General features: G+C 36.0%; 1 protein-coding gene across 11 annotated transcripts in view; it reads right to left on the bottom strand.

The window, feature by feature from the left end:
- Positions 1–1,053: 1,053 nt before the first annotated feature.
- The window catches only part of CHD1 (chromodomain helicase DNA binding protein 1), a 72,327-nt gene continuing 51,793 nt past the window's right edge, over positions 1,054–21,587 (bottom strand). For 4 of the 11 annotated variants that reach the window (XM_006081192.3, XM_023749693.1, XM_014467240.2 and 1 more), the window contains 11 exons: positions 20,680–20,810; positions 19,840–19,978; positions 19,465–19,615; positions 17,653–17,775; positions 15,671–15,796; positions 14,178–14,318; positions 12,845–13,023; positions 7,728–7,824; positions 6,708–6,759; positions 5,987–6,197; positions 1,054–3,110 (listed from right to left, as the gene is read on the bottom strand). In XM_006081192.3, the coding sequence (XP_006081254.1) occupies positions 2,783–3,110; positions 5,987–6,197; positions 6,708–6,759; positions 7,728–7,824; positions 12,845–13,023; positions 14,178–14,318; positions 15,671–15,796; positions 17,653–17,775; positions 19,465–19,615; positions 19,840–19,978; positions 20,680–20,810 (1,678 nt within the window). In that variant the 3' untranslated portion in view covers positions 1,054–2,782. The other 7 variants (XM_023749713.1, XM_023749720.1, XR_002828028.1 and 4 more) reach the window with 7 other exon arrangements.

Genomic DNA, 21,587 nt, shown 5'->3' with positions numbered 1-21,587 from the left:
TTGATTGGGATCAATCAATGATCATAGGTCGACACACAACTGCATATAGCCAGGCCCTAGTGCATATTCCTGTTAAGTCTCAAGAAAGTAAAATGTGTAAATCAGTCTAAAATCTACACAACCCTTTCATTATTTAACTACAAAAAGATTACAGAGTTATCCTATGTAACCTACAACTGTAAAGGTTCTAATTTTACTAAACCACTCTGAATATAATGAACAAATCATTCACAGCTTTCCAGTCTGCAAATTATTTTCTAATATATCCTAAACAAAAATATTTTCTTCATAAGCAAACAGGCCATTGCTTTTCATAAGAATCATTTATTGTATATTATTAAAGTGGAAGGTTAATTGGTACAGTACTATGCATAATCTCTTATCCTTGAAAAATTAAACACAAATGGATAAAAATGCAAAGCAGAATGAGCATGTAAAAGACAAAAATAAGCATATTTTATTGAAAATGTTCCCTGCTATATCTATGTACTAATGTTCTTCTCCATTGTTTTAATAAATTTATGGCTTATTCCTCTTCTATGTAATTACTGACTTCTTACAAATGAACATATCTTCCATCAATTAATGTTACATACAGTTTTAGATTTTTCATTCAACTCCACTAGTTGACTGAAATATTCAACTAAACATAGAATTGTTAAGAATCCATTCCATTGTCTCAAAAAATGTTAATACTGTTCTTTTATGAAATTTGCACAATAGGATCTAATCCAAATGTCCCAACTACAAAGTGATGAATTAAAAATGTCAATCCTGATTTGTTTTCTGTGTTAATTCTCATTAAGCATTACGTTTTTTTATTCACTGCTATCTTATGGAATAAATAATCATTTATAGTTAAGTGTGGTAAACAGTGAAAAAGCTTAAAAAATGTGTACCAGTACTGAACTGTTTTATCACTTTTATATTGGTTATAAATGAGATATTTAAAAATTGAATTATTCCCCATGTTATGAGATATATCAGGAAAAAAAAGATCATTCTTCAGAGTAACTATCTAAAAGAAGAATCACTGCTTAAAAAAACAACAAAAAATGGAAAGCAAGCTTTATTTTGTACCCTTAATGTAAATTTTAGACCTAATTGGATAAACAGAAAATATTTTAAAAATACATCTATGAACAAATTTCTGTAGATTGCTCCCACACCTAAATCAATAGGGACACACTTAAGAATATTATTGGAATATATCAATATATTTGTCAAAGATTCAAATTTGTTACATTACAGCACACATCCAAAAATGTATGCTACACGAGTCAAAAATTCCCATTGAATATAACAAAATAAAAATCTATGAATAAATATAAGGCATTTTGAAATAATATCTGCAGAAAACCAAAAAGAGGCCAACAAAAACTCCTATGACCTAAATTTTACGTCATAGATTCATATGGTCCTCAAAATAGATTTAGTTGCAGTGCTATACATTAACTATATTCAACTGCTTACCAAAATATCCATTTTCTGGCAGCTAAATGTTACTACTTAAAAAAAAAAGTTAAGTGCCTTTTTTCTTAAATGAGTGAATAAAAATGCAGCAGAAAATTACAGGAGCCCACATATCCTTTTTCTTAAATTTAATTTGTCATATATAAGGTTTTTATATACAATCAGTGTGCATTGTAACAGTTATATTATAAAAGTCAATCAAGTTTATCTAAAATGTTACCTGACTGCATAGCACATTTGACATTATTGCCCACATGAAAAGGGAAAACAAATGGATTTACAATAACTTTTGGCCATTTTGAATTCTGAAAGTGTTCATACACTTACCCCTTTTAAACCAAATGCATCTGAAAATGTTTCCAGAGCATGCAGTTTAGATTTTACATATTATCTCACCATTTTGCTACTACATACACACTACTGACCAAAAAATAAAATAAAAATGTAAAAGGAAAGAAATAACATGTATCTAATAAAATAATCAATATAAAAAGAGGACTAATGGAATTAAGTAGCCCCTTTCCCCATTTTTTACATTCTAAACAATGATTCCATCAAGACAAATCATTAAAAAGTGTTGTTACACTGATTTTTTTTAAACAATAAGAAGGCCTGAGTTGGTAGGGAAAGGAACAGTCAAAAAAAGCCTGAGAAAGGGAAGGAAGTAAGGAAAGCTCATTTAATCTATTTACAATAATTTACAGTCAATTTCTGTGTATGTAAAAAGGCATAATAATAGATCACAAACAGGAAGTTCCTGGCTATTTTACAGATATAAGTACAGAATTTAAATATTCAAGCTTGTGATGAAAAGCGGCAAGGTGGTCGCAGTGTACAATGTAAACAAGTAGCTTTGGAAAGTGAACAAAATCCTTGAGTGTTTTTTCTTTATTAAGAAAAGAACTCTCTTTCATTCCTTCCTGAAACATGATCACAGGTCAGAGTAAAGTTCATATACAAACATAATTTAAATGGAGGTCAGTCTAAAATCACTGACTTAAAAACAGTTTATCCAGCCTATATGGAAGGGCAGTGTTGAGGTCCCTGTAAGAGTAAACATTTTTCATTTCTTTAAAAAAGAAAAAAAAAAAGTACTACAATATTTGTAGCACAGTGCAGCATAATCCTTAAATATAAAAATATTTTCTCTTCTGTTGGGATAATAGACCTTGCATCCTGGAAAGAAGTAACAATACTGCTACTGATAGAAGATCTGTTTATATCTTTCAAGTCATGTAAGGCAATTACTGTGTTGGTTTATGATATATGGCTAAAAGAAAAGTCCAGAATGACAAAATATCAGTTTTTGTTATGTTTTCCGATTACTCCAGGTATGCTCAGGTGTACTTTTGTGTTCAATTGAATGTTCAAATGGAGATCTGGAGCCATAAGGAGACCTCTGATCTAGTGGTGATCTAGGCCCACTACTGGAAGCTCTGTGGTCCATTTGCCAATCTGAGTGATACCTATAATCCCTGGAAGATTTATGATGTGTATATTCAGAACTTGACCGATGATCTGAATGAGAGCGATGATCTGAATGAGATCTATCTTTTAAACTTCCTTCCAAATTTGACCTGTGATCTCTACTTCTGTGATCATCCAGTTTTCTGTGTTTTTCTCTATCATTATAATATCTAACAAAAGAGAAAACAGAAATATTAGTTAAATTAATACAAATTAAATGTTTCAAAATGAATAACATCTTATTAAAAATAAAACAAAATACTTTAAAGTATACTTTTAATTGTATAAAAGTTCAGTGTTTCACTATAAAACTTCGTAAGTAAGCTTAAAAATCACTGGAAATAACTGCGCTTTTGAAAAACGATTTGATTCATAAAACTAAAGTGAACCATACAGACCACCTCAGATAGCATCTAATTTCACACGCCCGTTTTATGTTGTTTGCTACTTTTCATTTTATGCATCTTTTGTATTAATGCATCTTAATTATCTGGAAGCTAGAATTAAGATAACTACAACTATCTAGAATACACTTGAAATCAGAGCCTTTTTATATGAGCCTCTAAGCACAAAAAAATAAAAACCTCTAAAATGCAGTCTATGAAATAACTTATAAAAGAGAATTTTCACTGGTTTGCTGATGTCTTTTAAAAGCTTTCCTGAGGTTTGATTAATAAATTGAACATTGATGTTTTTTGGTTCATGAAAGGGCCTTATTATAAACTAGAGGACCAGTGGACGAAATTCGTGCATGGGGGGTGGGGGGGGAGTGGTGGTCCCTCAGCCCAGCCTGCACCCTCTCCAATCTGGGACCCCTCGAGAGATGTCTGATTGCTGTTTAAGCCCGATCCCGGTGGGCCTAAACGGGCAGTCAGACATCCCTCTCACAATCCAGGACTGCTGGCTCCCAACTGCTCGCCTGCCTGCCTGCCTGCCTGCCTGATTGCCCCTAACCGCTTCTGCCTGCCAGCCTGATCACCCCCTAACCACTCCCCTGCCAGCCTGATCGACGCCTAACTGCTCCCATGCCAGATTGGTCAACACCTAACTGCTCCCCTGCCGGCCCAATAGCCCCCAACGTCCCTCCCCTGCCGACCTGCCCCCCCCCCCCAACTGCCCTCCCCTGCTGGCCATCTTGTGTCCACATGGGGGCGGCCATCTTGTGTGTTGGAGTGATGGTCAATTTGCGTATTACCTTTTTATTAGATAGTATAATATAAATTGTTTCTATAAGCCTATGACATTATAAATATTTACTACTATAAATATGGTCTTTTCATTTTATGCCCTTTTCTAATTTTAAGAGCTATTCTACAATTATGCATTTATAATATGACTGTGCTTCTCAGAGAGAAGAAATTATTGCAGTGAGCACAGTTAAAATACAAAGAAAGTCTACTGACTTCTTTCTCATTTTTACTTTTATTCATTTTTATTTTGCTTCTGGTAATGATCATTAACTAGTAAAAATATTCTTTTATTAATAAAGGAACAAAACATATTATGTTGTCACTATATTCAGGTTGTTTAAAGGCTTTAAAAAAACCCCAAAACAATCTATAATAATAAAAGGGTAATATGCTAATTAGACCAAACATCCTTCCGGGTGTTAATTCCAGCCATCCATCTGGATGAAGCCAGAGTGAAGCACCCCGGGTCCCGGGTGCCTGCCGGCGGCAGGTGGAGCAAAGCCCGGATCCCGGGTACCCGAGGGAAGCTGGTGCTGGCAGCCAGGGGAAGGAAGGCCTACTCTTGCACAAATTTTCATGCATTAGGCCTCTAGTAAACAAATAAAACATCCTGATTTCAGGACCATCTCAGATGCTGTGATTAAATTTAACAGCAATAAGGTGTTTTCAAATAAAATTTTTCCCATTGAGTTTTAAATAGAGTGTAATAAAGAACTCTATCAAATTTCAGCCATATTCCATCAAGCTTTTATTTTACCTTACTAGAAGCCCGGTGCACAAATTTGTGCAAGGGTGGGGTCCCTAGACCTAGCCAGTGATCAGGGATGATTGGGGCTGTCTCATCCAGTCCTAATCAAGGTTGGGCCAATCAGGGTGTGCCGGGGAGGGGGTAAGGATGGGAGAAGGGACCACGGGAGGTTGGCCAGCCGGCGGGGGAGAGGGACCAGCGGGGGGAGGGACCAGGGAAGGTTGGCTGTGGGAGCGCACTGACCACCAGGGGAAGCTCCTGCGTTGAGCGTCTGCCCCCTGGTGGTCAGTGTGCGCCATAGTGCCTGGTTGACCAGTCGTTCCAATCATTCGGTTGTAACGGTCGCTTAGGCTTTTATATATATAGACTAGAGGCCCAGTGCACGAATTCATGCATGGGTGGGGTCTGGTCGGCCTGCCCCAATTGGGGCCAATTGGGCCAGGCCGGTTGGGGGGAGAGGCCATGGGTGTTTGGCCCGCCGGCCCTGCCCCCTGGTCAAACTCCCGGTCAAAGGAACAATTTTCATATTAGCCTTTTATTATATAGAATTATATTTTGAAGAGTTTTTAAGCCAATATTCTCCAAAACCAACAATGAATCTTTGACATAATTATAGAACTCCCTATGCTTTCTTTTTTAAAAAAATTTTTTTCGTTATTGATTAAGGTATTACATATGTGTCCCTATCCCCCCACTCATGCCCTGACACCCTTGGTGTCTGTGTCCATTTGTTAGGCTTATATGCATGCATACAAGTCCTTTGGTTGATCTCTCCCCTTATCCTCCCTCTCCCCCTCCCCTACCTTCCCTCTGAGGTTTGACGGTCTGATTGATGCTTCTCTGTCTCTGGATTTGTTTTTGTTCATCAGTTCCTCCCTATACTTTCATTTTTTATTAAACTTTGATCTTAAATTTATAATTAAAAAAAATTTATAGAAAAATCCAGTACTAGAATTCATATTTTTCTTATTTATAAATAAGCACCTTTATTTCACATAAGGCTTGTTTGATTACTTGATGTTTGAAGTGATAAAAAGGTCAAATATAATAAAATAAAAAACAGAAAGACAGGAATAAGCAAACTTTAAGAACTGACTGTCAGGTTTACCTGCTGTCTTGCTTGTAGTGATCCCAATCACGATGATCTTTTCCATTACTAAAAGAAGAATAGGGCCTTTTCCTAGAGTCGCTCTTTTTGTAAGAATCTCCCTGATGTCGGTCTTTATGATGATCATGATACTGAGATAAGTGTCTATCAGAAGAGTAACTGTCTCTGCTGCTATCATCGTGATTTGTATTCTCTTTTAATCTTTCCACATCTGTTAAATTAAAAAATTCAACTTTTGTTAATGACTTTAACTTTGCTGCTACATTGTAAGAACTCCTGTCTTAACTCCAACTAAACAAAATCAGTTCCCAAATACAGGTAGTTAAAGCATTTAGAAATGGTCTATTAAAGCAGTACTAAGAGTTACAAAAGGGGTCACTTTATTCCAAAATGTGAAAAATCACAACTGAAATATATAAGGCCCATTTCCTACTGAGACAGACTATACTTTTGTGATTCTTGTGCATAAAAAATGCATTACTACATTCTAAATTAATTAATTAATTATCATTTTAATAATTTATCGTATTTTAACAATTACCTACAATTTCTATAAACTGGTAAAAGGTGACTCATGGAAAGGTTAATAATAAGCAAAAAAAGGATTATTAAGATAATAGATTCAATATAATAATGTGGTTATGTATTATCTAAAACAAACCCCAAAAAGGAAAACAATTTTTAAATGTACTTTTTAAAATAATTAGTAAGACTGACTTACCTGGATTTCTAATCACTTGAACATTCACGTTGATGTTCTGGTCATTATTTTGCTAAAATAAATGCACATATGTAAGAATCTTTTAAGCGGTATAATAAACAATTACAAAAAAGGGGTGGGGGACCCTAAAAAGAAAACCTCGAGGCTGAAAGAAGCCCTTATGTATATATGTAGCATTTGCAGGTACCTTTTTAAAAAAATCATAAACTATTTGTCACATGACATTAAAAAATTTGACTTTAAAATAAATTTAGACTTAACAGAAAAGCTGCAAAAATAATACCGAAGAGTTCCCATAGGTCTTTCTTAAAGCTGCTCCTGATGTTAGTATCTTGTATAACCATGGCATAATGATCAAAACTAAGTAGTTAACATTGATACAACACTATTAACTGAACTACATACTTCATTCAAATTTTACATTTTTCCACTAACATCTTTTTTCCACTCCAGGATCCAATCTGGAACTTCATATAACACTTAGGTTTTATGTCTAACTTAGTTTCCTTCAATGTGGGACAGCTCCGTAGTTTTTTCTTGTCTTCCATGATCTTGACACTTTTAAAGAGTACTACAGAGTTACTGTGTGGAATATCTCTTACTTGCCATTTGTCTGGAATTTTCTTATGATTAGATTGAGGTTATGCAAACCACAGAAGTGATGTACCTTTCTCAGTGCATCATATCAGGTGGTTCATGATGTCAATATGTCTTATTTCACTGGTGATTTTAATCACTTATTTTCAGTGGTGTCAGGCAGGTTTCTTTTCTAAATGTTATTGTTTCTCTTTGTAAACATCTTAGAGGAGATACTTTTAGACAATGCTAATATCTCATTTCTTGTTCACTAATTTTAGCTTCCTTCAGAAGCTCTTACCTGCAAAAGTTCTTAATGTAGTACTCTAGTGGTAATATTCTATTTTGTTCATTCCTTCTACATTTATTAACTGAATTCTTCTTTAAGGAAGAATGTCTGTTTTGGTAACATAAATAAGGAAAAAAAATGATGCATTACTTTACCTGAGATTCCTGCCGTTTTTTAATAGCATGCTTATATAACTTATGTAATTTTCTTGCATCAAACTCAGTAAACTTAGATACGAAAATCCACAGGTTTCTAGAAGAAAAAAAAGGCAAATTAGTCTGTTGAAAAATATTTAGCTTTTTCATAATCCCCGAAACACCCAAACACACATACTTTGCCCTTTACGTAATAAAGCCTAAGGAGATTATTTCTAGTGTTTTTTAAAACTTCATATATGGATAAAACTCTAAATGAACCTAAACATTAAGTTTGATTTCTCTTCCAAATCCCTTCATTTTATAATTTTTGGAATGAAAAGTACTAATCAATCCTAATTTGAAACCAGAGATGCAAATTTACAAATCAGGAAAGGACTCATAATGTGATTCAGATTACTTATAAAAGGAACAAGCTATGTTCCTAGTCTGAACAATTATACCATCAGATAATATCACTTGTGAAAAAAGGGCCCTAAGTAATACTTTAGAAGACAACTGTCATTTTATAATTGATTGTAATGTAATGGTCATGAGAATAACATGACCGGACACTACATACTATGGACAACATGGAGTCTTTAGACCTCTCTTGCCATCCCAAGGCAAGAATTAGTAACTGATCATAGTATTTCATAATAAATTCAGATGCAGCCTACTAATACTTCTTAACACAGCTTCCTAAACAGTCATTCATAATCAGTGACACTTGAGTCTATCTGCTACCACTGAAATAGTAATGGTTTTACATATTCACAATTTTTTTCTTAAATATTTTTCAGTAGGTATTATAAAGTATGACTTGAAACTTGCTTATATAAACAGGGTAAAGAAATTACTAATTAGTCAATGATAGAGTTTTGCATATTAGCCAACATCAACATCTTTAATGAGTCATGCAATCAATTTTAAGAAAAAAAACATATATATAAAATCCTCTGTATGAATAATGACTTCCCAAAAGAAAGCCATCTTCCAATGACACTGGTTGAAGGAAGATGGTCGTAGAAAGCAAAAATTCTTAGCTGGAAAATAACTTTTCATTCTATCTTATGAGAGAAAGTATGTGAAAGCACTTAACTTGGGGATTTATAAATGGCTGACACATTTTTCAAATATCAAGCACTTATTGCTTATCACTACAAAGCAGACATTAAGTTATAAAGCCTTGCATGGGATACTATTGGTAACAGGTATATTAAACTGTTCTTATATTTTCAAAGCTCTTTCCTATTATTTAATTCCACAAATAACCTTTAAATAGGCATAATAAAAATAGTAGCCAATTTTAAAAATAAACAAGCAAATTAGGTAATGAGGCTAAGTGACTCATATAGCTAAGTAAGGCTAGAAGACAGGGCTCCTAATTTGCTTTCCACTAAAATAAGTAATTCTCAGCCTTGTGATTTTGGGCATTGATATGTAAGAATAGCTGCTGGCTAGTAAACTACTAAGAAATTGCTATGTGTTAGTAAATTTTGGAATATATAAGTCTGTGAGTTATAAATTAACTGCAGAATTATCCCAGCACATGTGCATAAAGAGATGGGTGTCTGGTGATTTTTCTAGATGAATTCTTATCAGTGTTAAGTCAACTGTGGCTTTCTGTGTTTTATTAAATAACCATTAAATTTTATTAAGTTACTATTAAATTTTATTGAATTACCATTAGTATTATCAATTTAGTTTGTGAAGGTTGTTTGCTTAACTGCAACATATAACGATACTTATTTTTCATCAATATTTTGGCCTATAATTTTACAAAAATAAGACTGTAAAAACGCATTGCAATTTAAAGAGCCGTCACTATGTCTTCATAGTTAATGGGCACACATATACCTAATACTCTCAAAATCTGCTCCTATAGTGAGCGATATCTTATAGCCTATAAAATCGGGGTATTGAAATAAATTGCAGCATATTAAGGTATCAAGACTAACATTATCAGGCTATTTTAAACTAATGGGACACTTTCAAACTACATATGCATAAATTATTTTGTCTCTTAATTTTTTTCAACCTCATGAAAATTTTCAAACATACATCAAAGATGAAAGAATTTTACAACGATCACCCACATACTTACTACCTATATTCTATTATTAATATTTTACTATGCTTGATCTATGATGTATCATTTCAAATACACCCATCTCTCCGTCAATCATTTTAATTTTTGTTTGCATTTCAAAGACAAATAGAGGTGTTGGTATTTCTCACCCTAAATACTTCAGTATGCATAACATTAACTAGTGAATACCTGCTTATTTTCTTTTAAAAATAAAATGTACACAGAATAAGATGCACAATTTTTTAAGTTTACACTTGCTGAGTTTTACAAATTAATATACTTTATAACCCCTAAACATATTTAAAAAGTTCTGTTTTGCCTTTTCAAAATGCCTAAGTTCTTTTACCAACAGAGAGTTTTAATAGACAATGGGGTAGGTCAGAAATGGTCCAAAAATTGAGAAGCATTCCCTAGACCAGTGGTCGGCAAACTGCAGCTCGCGAGCCACATGTGGCTCTTTGGCCCCTTGAATGTGGCTCTTCCACAAAATACCACGTGCGGGCGCGCATGTACAGTGCGATTGAAACTTCGTGGCCCAGGCGCAGAAGTCGGTATTTTGTGGAAGAGCCACACTCAAGGGGCCAAAGAGCCGCAGTTTGCCAACCACTGCCCTAGACCTGTGGTCGCCAACCGGTGGAGGTCTGAAAGGTTGGCGATCGCTGCCTAGACTACATTTCCCCATGTAATCGATTATCAGCTCCTGGCTACTAGTCTCTTTTGCTTTAGAGATTTTCTTTCCCTGCCCCCATTTGTGTTTATAAACTAAATCTGAAATACCTTTGAAGGTCAAGACAAACATGAAGAAGTCAGTCTCCTGGCTACTAGTCTCTTTTGCTTTAGAGATTTTTTCTCCCTCTCTACAACCTCAAAAATCTGAACTCTAATTATAAGGTTTCAAAATATAGCACACTGAAATATTTTCAGATGGAAACCAAGCTCCTTTACACTAAAAAGTAGGAAAGATGTTTAATATAATCCTTTAAATTAACGAAATTTAGCTGTAAGAATAATTCACTCCATTTCCTTTATTTTCCCAATTTTACAACAGCTAAGTGACAATCAAGAACATGTTTGAGAGCCAACGACAGAGAAAATTTAACTTTGGATCTTCAATGTAAAAAGATAGATTCCCATGAAAGCCTAAAATATATAATTTAACTTGACTGTATTCTTGATCTATGGCTCTGAGCTTGGGAATCGTCAGATGAATTGAAAAGGATGAAATAATTGTTTTATGGTATTTGAAGAAAGAGTTAATGCTCCAGTCAGTATATATAGTTCAACCAAAAATAAAAGATTAAGCTAGAATATATGAACATAGCACTTTAGAATTATTGTCTCCCATTCCTCATTTTATTATCTATGCTAATAAACGAGAAAGATGCAAATTGACTGTACCTTCACAATGACCACCAGCCAATCAGGAGTATGCAAATTAACCCAACAAAGATGGCAGGTTAATTTGCATATGCAGGCACCGAGCGACCGGGGGCCTTCCGTGACATCCCAGCCGCTCCGGGCGTCTGTGCAGCATGGGAAGGCGGAAAGGCAGCTCCGGGCTGGAGTGAAGGCAGTGCCGGCAGCCAGGGGAAGGAAGGCCCATTCTTGCACGAATCTTTGTGCATTGGGCCTCCAGTTATTCAATAAGTGGAAAATATGTAATGCCTTACAATTTATAAAGAGCTTCATACCTGGCCAGTATGGCTATGAGGTTGCGGTTCAATTCCCAGTCAGGGTACATGCCTGGGTTGCAGGCTCAATCTGCAGTAGCGGCCATGCAGGAGGCAGCCGATTGATGATTCTTCCTCATCATTGATGTTTCTATCTCTCCCTCTCTGAAGTCAATACAAATATATTTTTAAAAAAGAGCTTCAAATACAGCGCTGGCCAGCTCTGCTTAGTGGTTAACAGCGTCGGCCCACGGTCTGAAGGGTCAGGTTTGATTCAGGACAAGGGAACATACCTTGGTTGCAGGTTCCCCAATTCTGGTAGGGGTGCCTGTGGAAGGCAACCAATCGATCTATGTGTGTCTCTCACCCCCCCCCCTCGTCTCTCCTTCCCACTTTCCCTAGAAATCAATGGGAAAAATATCCTAGGGTGAGGATTTAAAAAAAAGCTTCAAATACAGATGTTATCATTTCACCAGTGATAATATAATACCTGGGGGCTCTGAAATATTGTTCAAGGTCATAAAGCCCCAAATTAGCCAAGATGGGGACTGAGCAGATGTTCTGCTGCCAACTCTAGTGACTACTCCATGGCATTACAGGCACAACTTAAGGATATTATTATTGCCCATACATGGCTTTAGTTTCTTTAGACATGACAGCAAAATTTACATGATCGATTTCCTATCTCCTCTCCCTAAAATGGGTCCTGGTTGAATTTAAGGATAAAAGGAACAAGTGTAGATTTTTTTTTTTATTTTAGCGTAATCACAATCACTCCTCCAGAAATATATTACCGTTTTTTTTTTTTTGTTTTGATGTATAGCTGTATTGCTATCAGGGACTTGTTTGTATTTATTTTATGTTTTTCCCAAGTTGTTAGTAGTTTGATTTAACACTGATCTGGATCTGGTAATCATTACGTGATTTGTATAATAATATAGCAGTTCAGTTTTACAATTTTAAGATCAACTGTGTTGCTACTGCTTCTAAAATAAAGGAGGATTCTCCGTTTTACATTGCTTGAGGATATTAATTTTTACAAGGTGTTATACTCATACCCGAAGACAAATTGCTAAGTATACTTAAATAATAATAAATTTGTTTGGCACACCAATTTCTAAAGATACTACTGAGAATAATCTAGTGAATTGTGAAGATTTTTAAGAAATACCAAGTATGATTATCATGATGCATAATTAATTGATCACTCACGAATAAAAAAGCTTTAAAGGGAAAATAGTAAAAATAATCATCCTCAAGTTACCTCTCTAAACATTAGTTACTAAATTTCAAAAATAGAAAAATAAATTGAAATATAAGAGACAGATTATTACACACCCACAAATATAACACTTCCTAAAAAGTACATTACTTACTTTCTCCACTGCTTGATTTGTTCAGGATTTGTATATTCTTTCAGACATTCCGTGATATGGTCACCAATTTTTATTAAACACTGTCTAGTATGCTCTAGTTGTTCTCTTTCTGAAAGGCCTTTCTCAGGCCTATCAAGTTGTTTCAAAGCTGCTTTGACAGGCCTCATTCTTTCTTTACACTTTTAAAGTGGAAAATAAAAACACAAATACATGTATTAAACATAAATTCAACAAAGATCTTCTTTCAATATTAACATGAGTAAATATAGCACTGTTTAATGCTAAAGTAACCATTAAATATCACCTCACAGCTCTTAAATGCCAGGGATTTCCCCCTCAGATTCTTTGGAAAGCAAGGCTTTCATTATCAGTCTTTGTGTGAGTAATAACTTTGTATTTTACTTATCTTTTGTAAAAATGGTACTTTTTACACTGGAGCAAACCATTCTAAGCAGGCTTAAACACGGAATGATGAAAAGCATGGTAGCATATAAAACCAATGTATTTTAGACCAGTGTTACTCCAAGTGTAGTCTATGAACCTGCACTTGGTTCCAGGGGATAGGCACAGAAATTTTAGAAACCTTTATACCAGTGGTTCTCAACCTTCTGGCCCTTTAAATACAGTTCCTCATGTTGTGACCCAACCATAAAATTATTTTCGTTGCTACTTCATAACTGTAATGTTGCTACTGTTATGAATCGCAATGTAAATATCTGATATGCAGGATGGTCTTAGGCGACCCCTGTGAAAGGGTCGTTCGACCGCCAAAGGGGTCGCGACCCACAGATTGAGAACCGCTTCTTTATATCAATTTGACAGGGCAATTTTTGCCTACTGAACCTAGTAATAAAACATTAGGGGTTGTATTTTGTATATTTTTTTAAATGTTCACTTTTTGTTTTTATTATACTTCCTAAAATACTAAAAAAGAAGCTACTCCTTCACTATAGATAAGAAGCAGTATCATATGGTTACAGGTTCAGAAATTAAATGGTTTAAATTCTACAAATTCTATCCTTGGAGAAAAGAAGTTCATTCTAAGTAGTCCTTAAATGCCTCTCCTTCGAGTTCTTCATTTATTAAAGTTCTTCCAAATTGAATCTAAATTTAAATTACCTTTCAAATATATTGTTTTTACAAGCTGAGTTGCAGTAGCAACAAATTCAAAGACATTTTTAAATTAAAAGCAGCAAAGAATAAAACTGCAATTTAAATGTTATATGGATTATTACTAATAACAGCCTACTAGAGCAGTCACCAACCTTTTGGACCTCACAGACCACTAGTGGTCCGAGGACCACCATTTGGTGACTGCTGGTATACTACTTACAATGCTGAATGTCTTCTGATCCAGTTCTTCGGATTCTTCAGATATGGGAACTGGTTCACCACTTGCAGTAATATGAACTAGAGGATCAGACACTGAAGATTTCTTGGATCTTTCCTTGCTATCAGATTTTGATTCGCTCAACTAAAGAAAAAGCAAAAATAAAAACCCAACAACAAAGGTAAAATGATGAACACTTCCAAAAACAACTGTTTATTCACTTTTAATATCCCTATCTATTTTATCTTTCCCCAATTTTATTTGGAGAAAACAAAAATAAATAAATAAATAAGGTTACTCTATAATGTTACCCTATAGGTCAGGAATTTTAAAAAGGATTCAAACCTATTTTTCTCTTCTACAAGATATCCACATGAATTGAACTTGGTTATTGAGACTAACGTAGGCTGATAGGCAATTTATGCTCCTAAAATATAAATAAGCTGATTGTGTAACTTTCTAAATTTTACATTATGATTTGCATACCTTTTCTTCCTTTATGTCTTTTTCTTTCTGCATAGCTTCTATAGCTTCTTTTACTTTCTTTTCTCTCTTTTCTTTAAAATCTTTTTGCTTTATATCTTTCTTATTCTCTTTTTCTTCTATCTCCCTTTTAAGTTCTCTTTTATTTTCCTTTTCTTTTGATTCCCTCTTTTCTTCTGGTTCCTTCTTTATAAAAACATCTGGCTCAGGTTTTTCTTCACTGTCTCTTTCTGTTTTAATTTTTTTATTTGGATGTTTCAAAGAAGTGACCTTATCCTAGAAAGTGCAAGTATGGCCAATGTATTACTAACCAAATCTTGACAAAGATTAAATTTCTTTTCTTTGCATGACTAGGATTGCATGTATGCAGATTCTGAAAAATAATCCAGAATCCTATTAATAATGACACATGCGCCGAAACCGGTTTGGCTCAGTGGATAGAGCGTCGGCCTGCGGACTCAAAGGTCCCAGGTTCGATTCCGGTCAAGGGCATGTACCTGGGTTGCGGGCACATCCCCAGTAGGAGATGTGCAGGAGGCGGCTGATCGATGTTTCTCTCTCATCGATGTTTCTAACTCTCTATCTCTCTCCCTTCCTCTCTGTAAAAAATCAATAAAATATATTTAAAAAAAAAAAAAATAATGACACATGCAATATTTACCTTCCTATAAAAACTAATGTAAGCCAGTCCCATTCAAAATTCATAACAAAATTAAAGGAGACAGAACCTCACTCAAATAGTAATGTTTGAAAAGGAAGGACCTTTGCTCTATCTCTCTAATGATATATGATATTCTACTGGATGGGTGAAATACTGTTCTGTAAATGAGACTGCATAATAAGCTATTTTTTAAAGAAAATTTCAGCACTAAAAAATAAAATTTCAGGTCTTAGTTCAAATTTTAAATGTAAAACATACCATGTTCCTTTCTATTTAACGGTTGCATGTTTAAATGTAAAACATGCCATGTTCCTTTCTATTTAACGGTTGCTTTTCTAAAACACATTCTTACCTTATCATCTTCATCGGATTTTTCTGAGAGCAGAGGAGAAGAATCACTCTTTACTTCCTCTTTCACCTTTATAGACTTCATGGATTTATTCTTCTTAGCTCTTGCTTTTCTCCTCTTTGAACCTCCCTAAAAATAATTATTTTTATTCTAACCAATTCCACAGATTCAGTATTTAAAAAAAGCTTCTTAAATACTGAATCAAAAAGGTTTAAGAAACGAATAGTTTTACTCAATCTTTAGCCTGTTGGTAAAAAGCTATACACCAAGCTTAGAAAGTCAACAAACGTCATATAACTTAATAAAAATGAAGTAGAGAGAAACAGAAGGAGGGTTTTTCCCATCCTAAGTTATTATCTTCAACTAAATTCAATGCTACCAGAGTAGCATTAGAAATTATTTTTAATGGTACGTATGTAATTATAACATTGTGGTCATAAGTAATTTTTAAAGATTTCTATAGTTCCAATCACCTCTTCTAGTGTCTTCTTCCTACTTTTTTGGAGGCCCTCATAAATAAGCTCAGTGATCTTTAATGCTACTCCTTAAGCTTTCCAATGTCTCCAAATAACACAGTAATGGAGGCCTAACCTTTCAAAAAGAACTCCATTCTAAACAAGTTGCCCCCACTCCCTCTCTAAATACTAAAGAAAAAATGTGATTTCACTTCTGAAAGGCATGACTCATTAGTGTTAACATGAATGCTGAGATAATTTAAGGCAAAATATTACCATATTCAAGTGACACTACTAAATTATGGGAAAATATACTTGTAAGTTCATATTAACCACAGATGTCTGTCTAGGGCAGCGGTTTTCAGCCGGTGTACAGTGGCATACTGGTGTGCTGCAAGAGACACACTGGTATGCTACAAGAATTTTTAAAATATGCAATACTGGACTATGTAGTCATGGGCACTTAACTCTTTTTCCTTAGATTGTCAGATATAAAAATGACAACAGCCAGCACAACAATAGCTGTCTGGTGTGAATGAATAAAAATTATACCTAATTTTTTGTCAGATCAGCACAAAGTATATTTTTTAGCAATCCTATATAATAAAAGGCTAATGTGCAAATAGAACGGTGGAACAACCAGAACAACCGTTCACTATGATGTGTGCTGACCACCAGGGAGTGTGCATGGAACATGGCAGGTGTCAGCCGATGGGATGGTGGAGCAGGTGAGTGGCAGTGCCAGACCAAAGCAGGGCACTGGTCGCTGACATCAGGGCGAACCTCGGGTGGTTACTGAAAATTCTTTGCTCCCATGCGCCACAGTCCCACCCGGTTCTTGCACCTGCTGCCAGTACCAGAGCTGCCACTCACACCCACTGCCGGCCCCAATCGCCCCTCAGGGCTTCTCCACCTCCCCCTGCTCCTGAGGGGAGATCGGGGCCGGCAGCCGCCTCTCAAATCCGCTGCCAGCAATGGCCCCACTCGCACCCGATGCCAGTGCTGGAGCTGTCGCTCACACCCACTGCCAGCGCCAGCGCCAACCCCACTCACACCGACTGCTGGCCCTGATCACCCGAGGGCTTCTCTACTTCCCCCTGCTCCTGAGGGGCAATCAGGGCAGCAGCTACCGCTCACACCTGCTGATGGCACCGGCCCCACTTGCACCCACTGCTGGCGCCAGCTCCAATTGCTCCGTGCCTTCAGAGGGTGCAAGTGGGGCTGGCACTGTCTGCGTGTGGGAGTGGCAGGAGCAGGGCTGCTGGGAGACAGGGGACTGAGGGCCGCAGTGAGAGGGGCCCGGCGGGAGCATGGAGGATGGGCCGACACCCACCCCTGTGCCTATCATAGCCTATCATAGCCTCACGGCCCACAGTTCCTTTCAAGGTGCACGAATTTGTGCACTGGGCCCCTAGTTAGTTTATGTTTGTTATGAGATGAAAAGGGTTGAAAATTGCTAGTCTAAGGCAACCAGTAAGCTAGACTTGTCTTAAAAGTAAACTGCTCTTTAGCATCTGAATTTTAACTTACTGCACCAGAAAGTCTTTGAGCTTCTTTTTTGGCAAGATCTCTACTAAGTAATTTGATGAGGTAGTCTGCCCGAGTCTGCAACTGTTTTGCTTGTGGTTTTTTATCAGGGTCATCTGGAAGAATCTGAAAAGCAATTAATTTTTTCAGTTTGCTTCTAATAAGATGAAAAAATTTAAAGCTAAAAAGTGCTTATTCATTTTTTTAAATATATACAATTCACTAACAAATTATAATTCTTTCAATATTTAGGAATAAACTTAGAATGAAAATACATTTTTTAATATCTATAACACACTAAAGATTAGTTTCCCTGGGAAAGAATTTTAAATAAATACACAATGGGAGAAAAAAATCCCTCTTCAAAATGAGAATACACAGTGTGAGGTTAAAAAATTCTTTCAAATATACAATAGTGTATTTAGCATCCAGTGTTATTAAACACTAGAGGCCTGGTGCACGAAAATTTGTGCACTGGGTGGGGGGGTTGTCCCCCTCAAACTGGCCTGCTCCCTCTCACAGTCTGGGAGCCCTCAGGGGATGTCCCCTGTGGGAGACAACCGGCCGATCAGGGGAAGGCGACACACCCATCACACCTCTGCTGCAGCCACTGCCAGCTGCCGGGGCTGCCTGAGCCTTGGGCCGGCCCTGGCAGCGGCAGCCGCCATCCGCGGCTTGCCTAAGCCTCAGGCAGCTGCTGCGGCTTTGTCCGGAACACGTCTGCCCTAATTAGCATATTACCCTTTTATTAGTATAGATTATGGTATTCTTAGATTTCCTTCCTTTCTCATTATAATATATGATCTATAAAGTACACAAAACTTCCTAGAATACAAGGTATCATCTATCCAGAAGATGACCCACAACAGGCACTGTGAGGAAACTTTTACAGTAGGACTCTAGTTTTGCTTCAAAGCAGCAAATGACAAATTTCTAGTATTTCAAGATTCCCATTTGTCTGAAGAGGTAAAATATAAAAAGGGAACTTAAGTGATAAGAATAAGGCAATGCTTTCAGTGGTTTCCATTCTAAGCAAAGAAACGATTTCATTAATGTGGTAATATCAAATCATCAAAAATTCTAAACATGGTTTGACAATACAAAAATATAAAAGATTTCAGAATCTTTTTTTGCCCATGAATAATCTAGTTAATCATGGAATGAAAGATTTACTTTTAACCTAAAGAAAAATGTCCTAACAAAAATATAATTTTAGAGGTAAAGCAAAATCTTGGAGAATATTTAAATTCATGAAATCCCTTCATGAAAACCAGATTTCAAAGAAGCCAAGGTCACACAACTATCTAGAGCAGTGGTTCTCAAACTTCTGGCTCTTTAAATACAGTTCCTCATGTTGTAACCCAACCATAAAATTATTTTCGTTGCTACTTCATAACTGTAATGTTGCTACTGTTATGAATCGTAATGTAAATATCTGATATGCAGGATGGTCTTAGGCCACCCCTGTGAAAGGGTTGTTCGACTGCCAAAGGGGTCGAGACCCACAGGTTGAGAACCGCTGATCTAGAGCCTTTTTTTCCTGACACCTAGTTGAGTTTATTTCTAACATAATTTAAAACATTTTTTTTGTATTTTTTGAGAGAGGAAGAGAGAGGGAGAGAGCGATAGAAACATCAATGATGAGGAACATCAATGATCGAGCCTGCAACCCAGGCATGTGCCCTGACCAGGAATCGAACCATGACCTTCGGGCTCATAGGTCAATGTTCAATCATTAAGCCACACCAACCGGGTTCTAACATAATTTAAAAGCAAAATTAAATTCAACATCAGAATCAAGAAATATTTAAGTACCTTGTGTGTTAGACTGAGGTCAGGATCCATTTTGATCATTTCCCAGCTTCCATATCCATATTCATATATGCCAATTAACAAATTGGAATCATCTTCTTTGCCCCAGTCTATATCAAAATGAGCAGCCTTTGTATGGCATGGGATAGTATACCTAGCATTCAAGTTAATAACCAATGTCAAGTTTACAATTGCCTTATTAAAAATTAATTTTAAAAACATGTTAAGAACATATCTGAATCATTCAAAATTTAATTTTATGTTCAAAAACATTTCAGTCAAACGAGCCAATGACATAAAAAACATTTTAACTTACATTCATATCCAAATTATTGCGTAACAAGAAATACTTTACAATGGAAAAAGTAAGGAACTCACTGCTTTCTTTCTTCTGGATCTGAAGGAATGGATTTGTGCAATGGTATTAATTCTTCTTCATGGGAGATGACTAGCTTGGCATTCACTTGTACTCCTGATATTCGGAATGTTGGACCCTTTACTTTTCCAAGTCTACCACCTTAATTTTTTTAAGAAAGAGTAAAAGAAGTATAAAATATATAACTACAAAATAAAAAAGCAATGTATGCTATTATTTATTTTAATAAGTATTACTTACATTTACTTATTAGTATTATTTATGTTTTGGGGGGGACTTGCTGGCAAACCTTAAATTTCACTACAAGATTTCTTAGTACATATTAGTGACTGTAATATAGGAGATGTAGATTCATAAAAAGCATTTCATGTACTTAAGTGTTTTATCTACTGCAGAAGGTACATCAATCTACTGATATGATCAATAATTTCTCAATAAGATTTCCGGTATGATTTTTTTTTTCAGTACATCTGATTACTAAATCTTATCTAAATATTTTATTTAGTGGATGAATTGTAAAATAAGCATAATGAAGCTAAGTATGCCCCAAACCAATATTACATATGTATTCTTAAGATATCTTTTCAATCATGTATGCTAAAATTATAGTACAACTAACAGTAATTCCTGACATTACCTCCCAGTTAGACTATATCAGGCAGATAGATTGTATTGCCTTCAATAATAGAATTCTGCTCCCCATTTCCTGTTACCTAGCTTTGTTTTGTAAAGCATCTTTTAAGACTGATGAAAAGGTAACAAGATATAATACCTAACTCAATAAAAGCATATTTTAAAAGTTCCATTTACCTCTCTTTAAATCACTCTCATTTTAATATTACCTGTCCGTTCTGTTCCTGAAGAATTATCCTTTAAAGCTTTAATGCAACCATTATGCACCAATTCTCCTAGTCGTCTGAGGTCTGTCTCTGACTTATCAACTAATTCAGCATCTCGAGCTATTGCATCCAATCTGTAATAAAATAATACAATTTTCAAGTAAATACGCAGACTAAATTTCACTTCATCTCAAGTTCTACAAATCACACTATTTCATGCTCTACAAATTTTAGTTCATATAATTGGCATAAGATACATAAAAACCAAGAAGATGTGATGGGGAAACAATTCATCTATATATTCAAGGGTAATAATAAAGTAAACCAATTCATTACAGAACAAGTGGTATGCTTTAAATTTGAAGATTATGTAATAACTAGATTCGTGCTCTAGGGGGGTTGGGGGCGGGAATCCCTCAGCCTGGCCTGCACCCTCTCACAGTCCAGGGCTCTCACAGTCTGGGACCCCTCGCTCCTTACCGCCCGCCTGCAGCAGAGGCGGGAGAGGCTCCTGCCACCACCATTGCGCTCACCTGCTGTGAGCCCGGCTCAATGCTCCTTAATGCTGCCTCAGAGGTGGAAGAGGCTCCCGCCATTGCTGCTGGGCTCGCCAGCCATTAGCCCAGTTACTGGCTGAGGGGCACCCCCCCTGTGGGAGCGCACTGATCACCAGGGGGCAGCTCCTGCATTGAGCGTCTGCCCCCTGGTGGTCAGTACGTGTCATAGCTACCAGTTGTTCCACCATTCAGTCGATTTGCATATTATGCTTCTATTATATAGGATCCTACAAAACCTTTTTATAACTGACCAGATCTTAAATTCAAAAGAAGTGCTTACGGGTTGTAATAATCATAAATGAAAAAGACATTATAAGAGTAATGTTCTATAGTTTGTAATTACTATGCACTGAG

The sequence above is a fragment of the Myotis lucifugus genome, unplaced genomic scaffold (assembly GCF_000147115.1).
Source record: "Myotis lucifugus unplaced genomic scaffold, Myoluc2.0 scaffold_0, whole genome shotgun sequence".
NCBI classification, from domain to species: domain Eukaryota; kingdom Metazoa; phylum Chordata; class Mammalia; order Chiroptera; family Vespertilionidae; genus Myotis; species Myotis lucifugus.
This window is presented reverse-complemented; position numbering and strand designations above follow the sequence as displayed.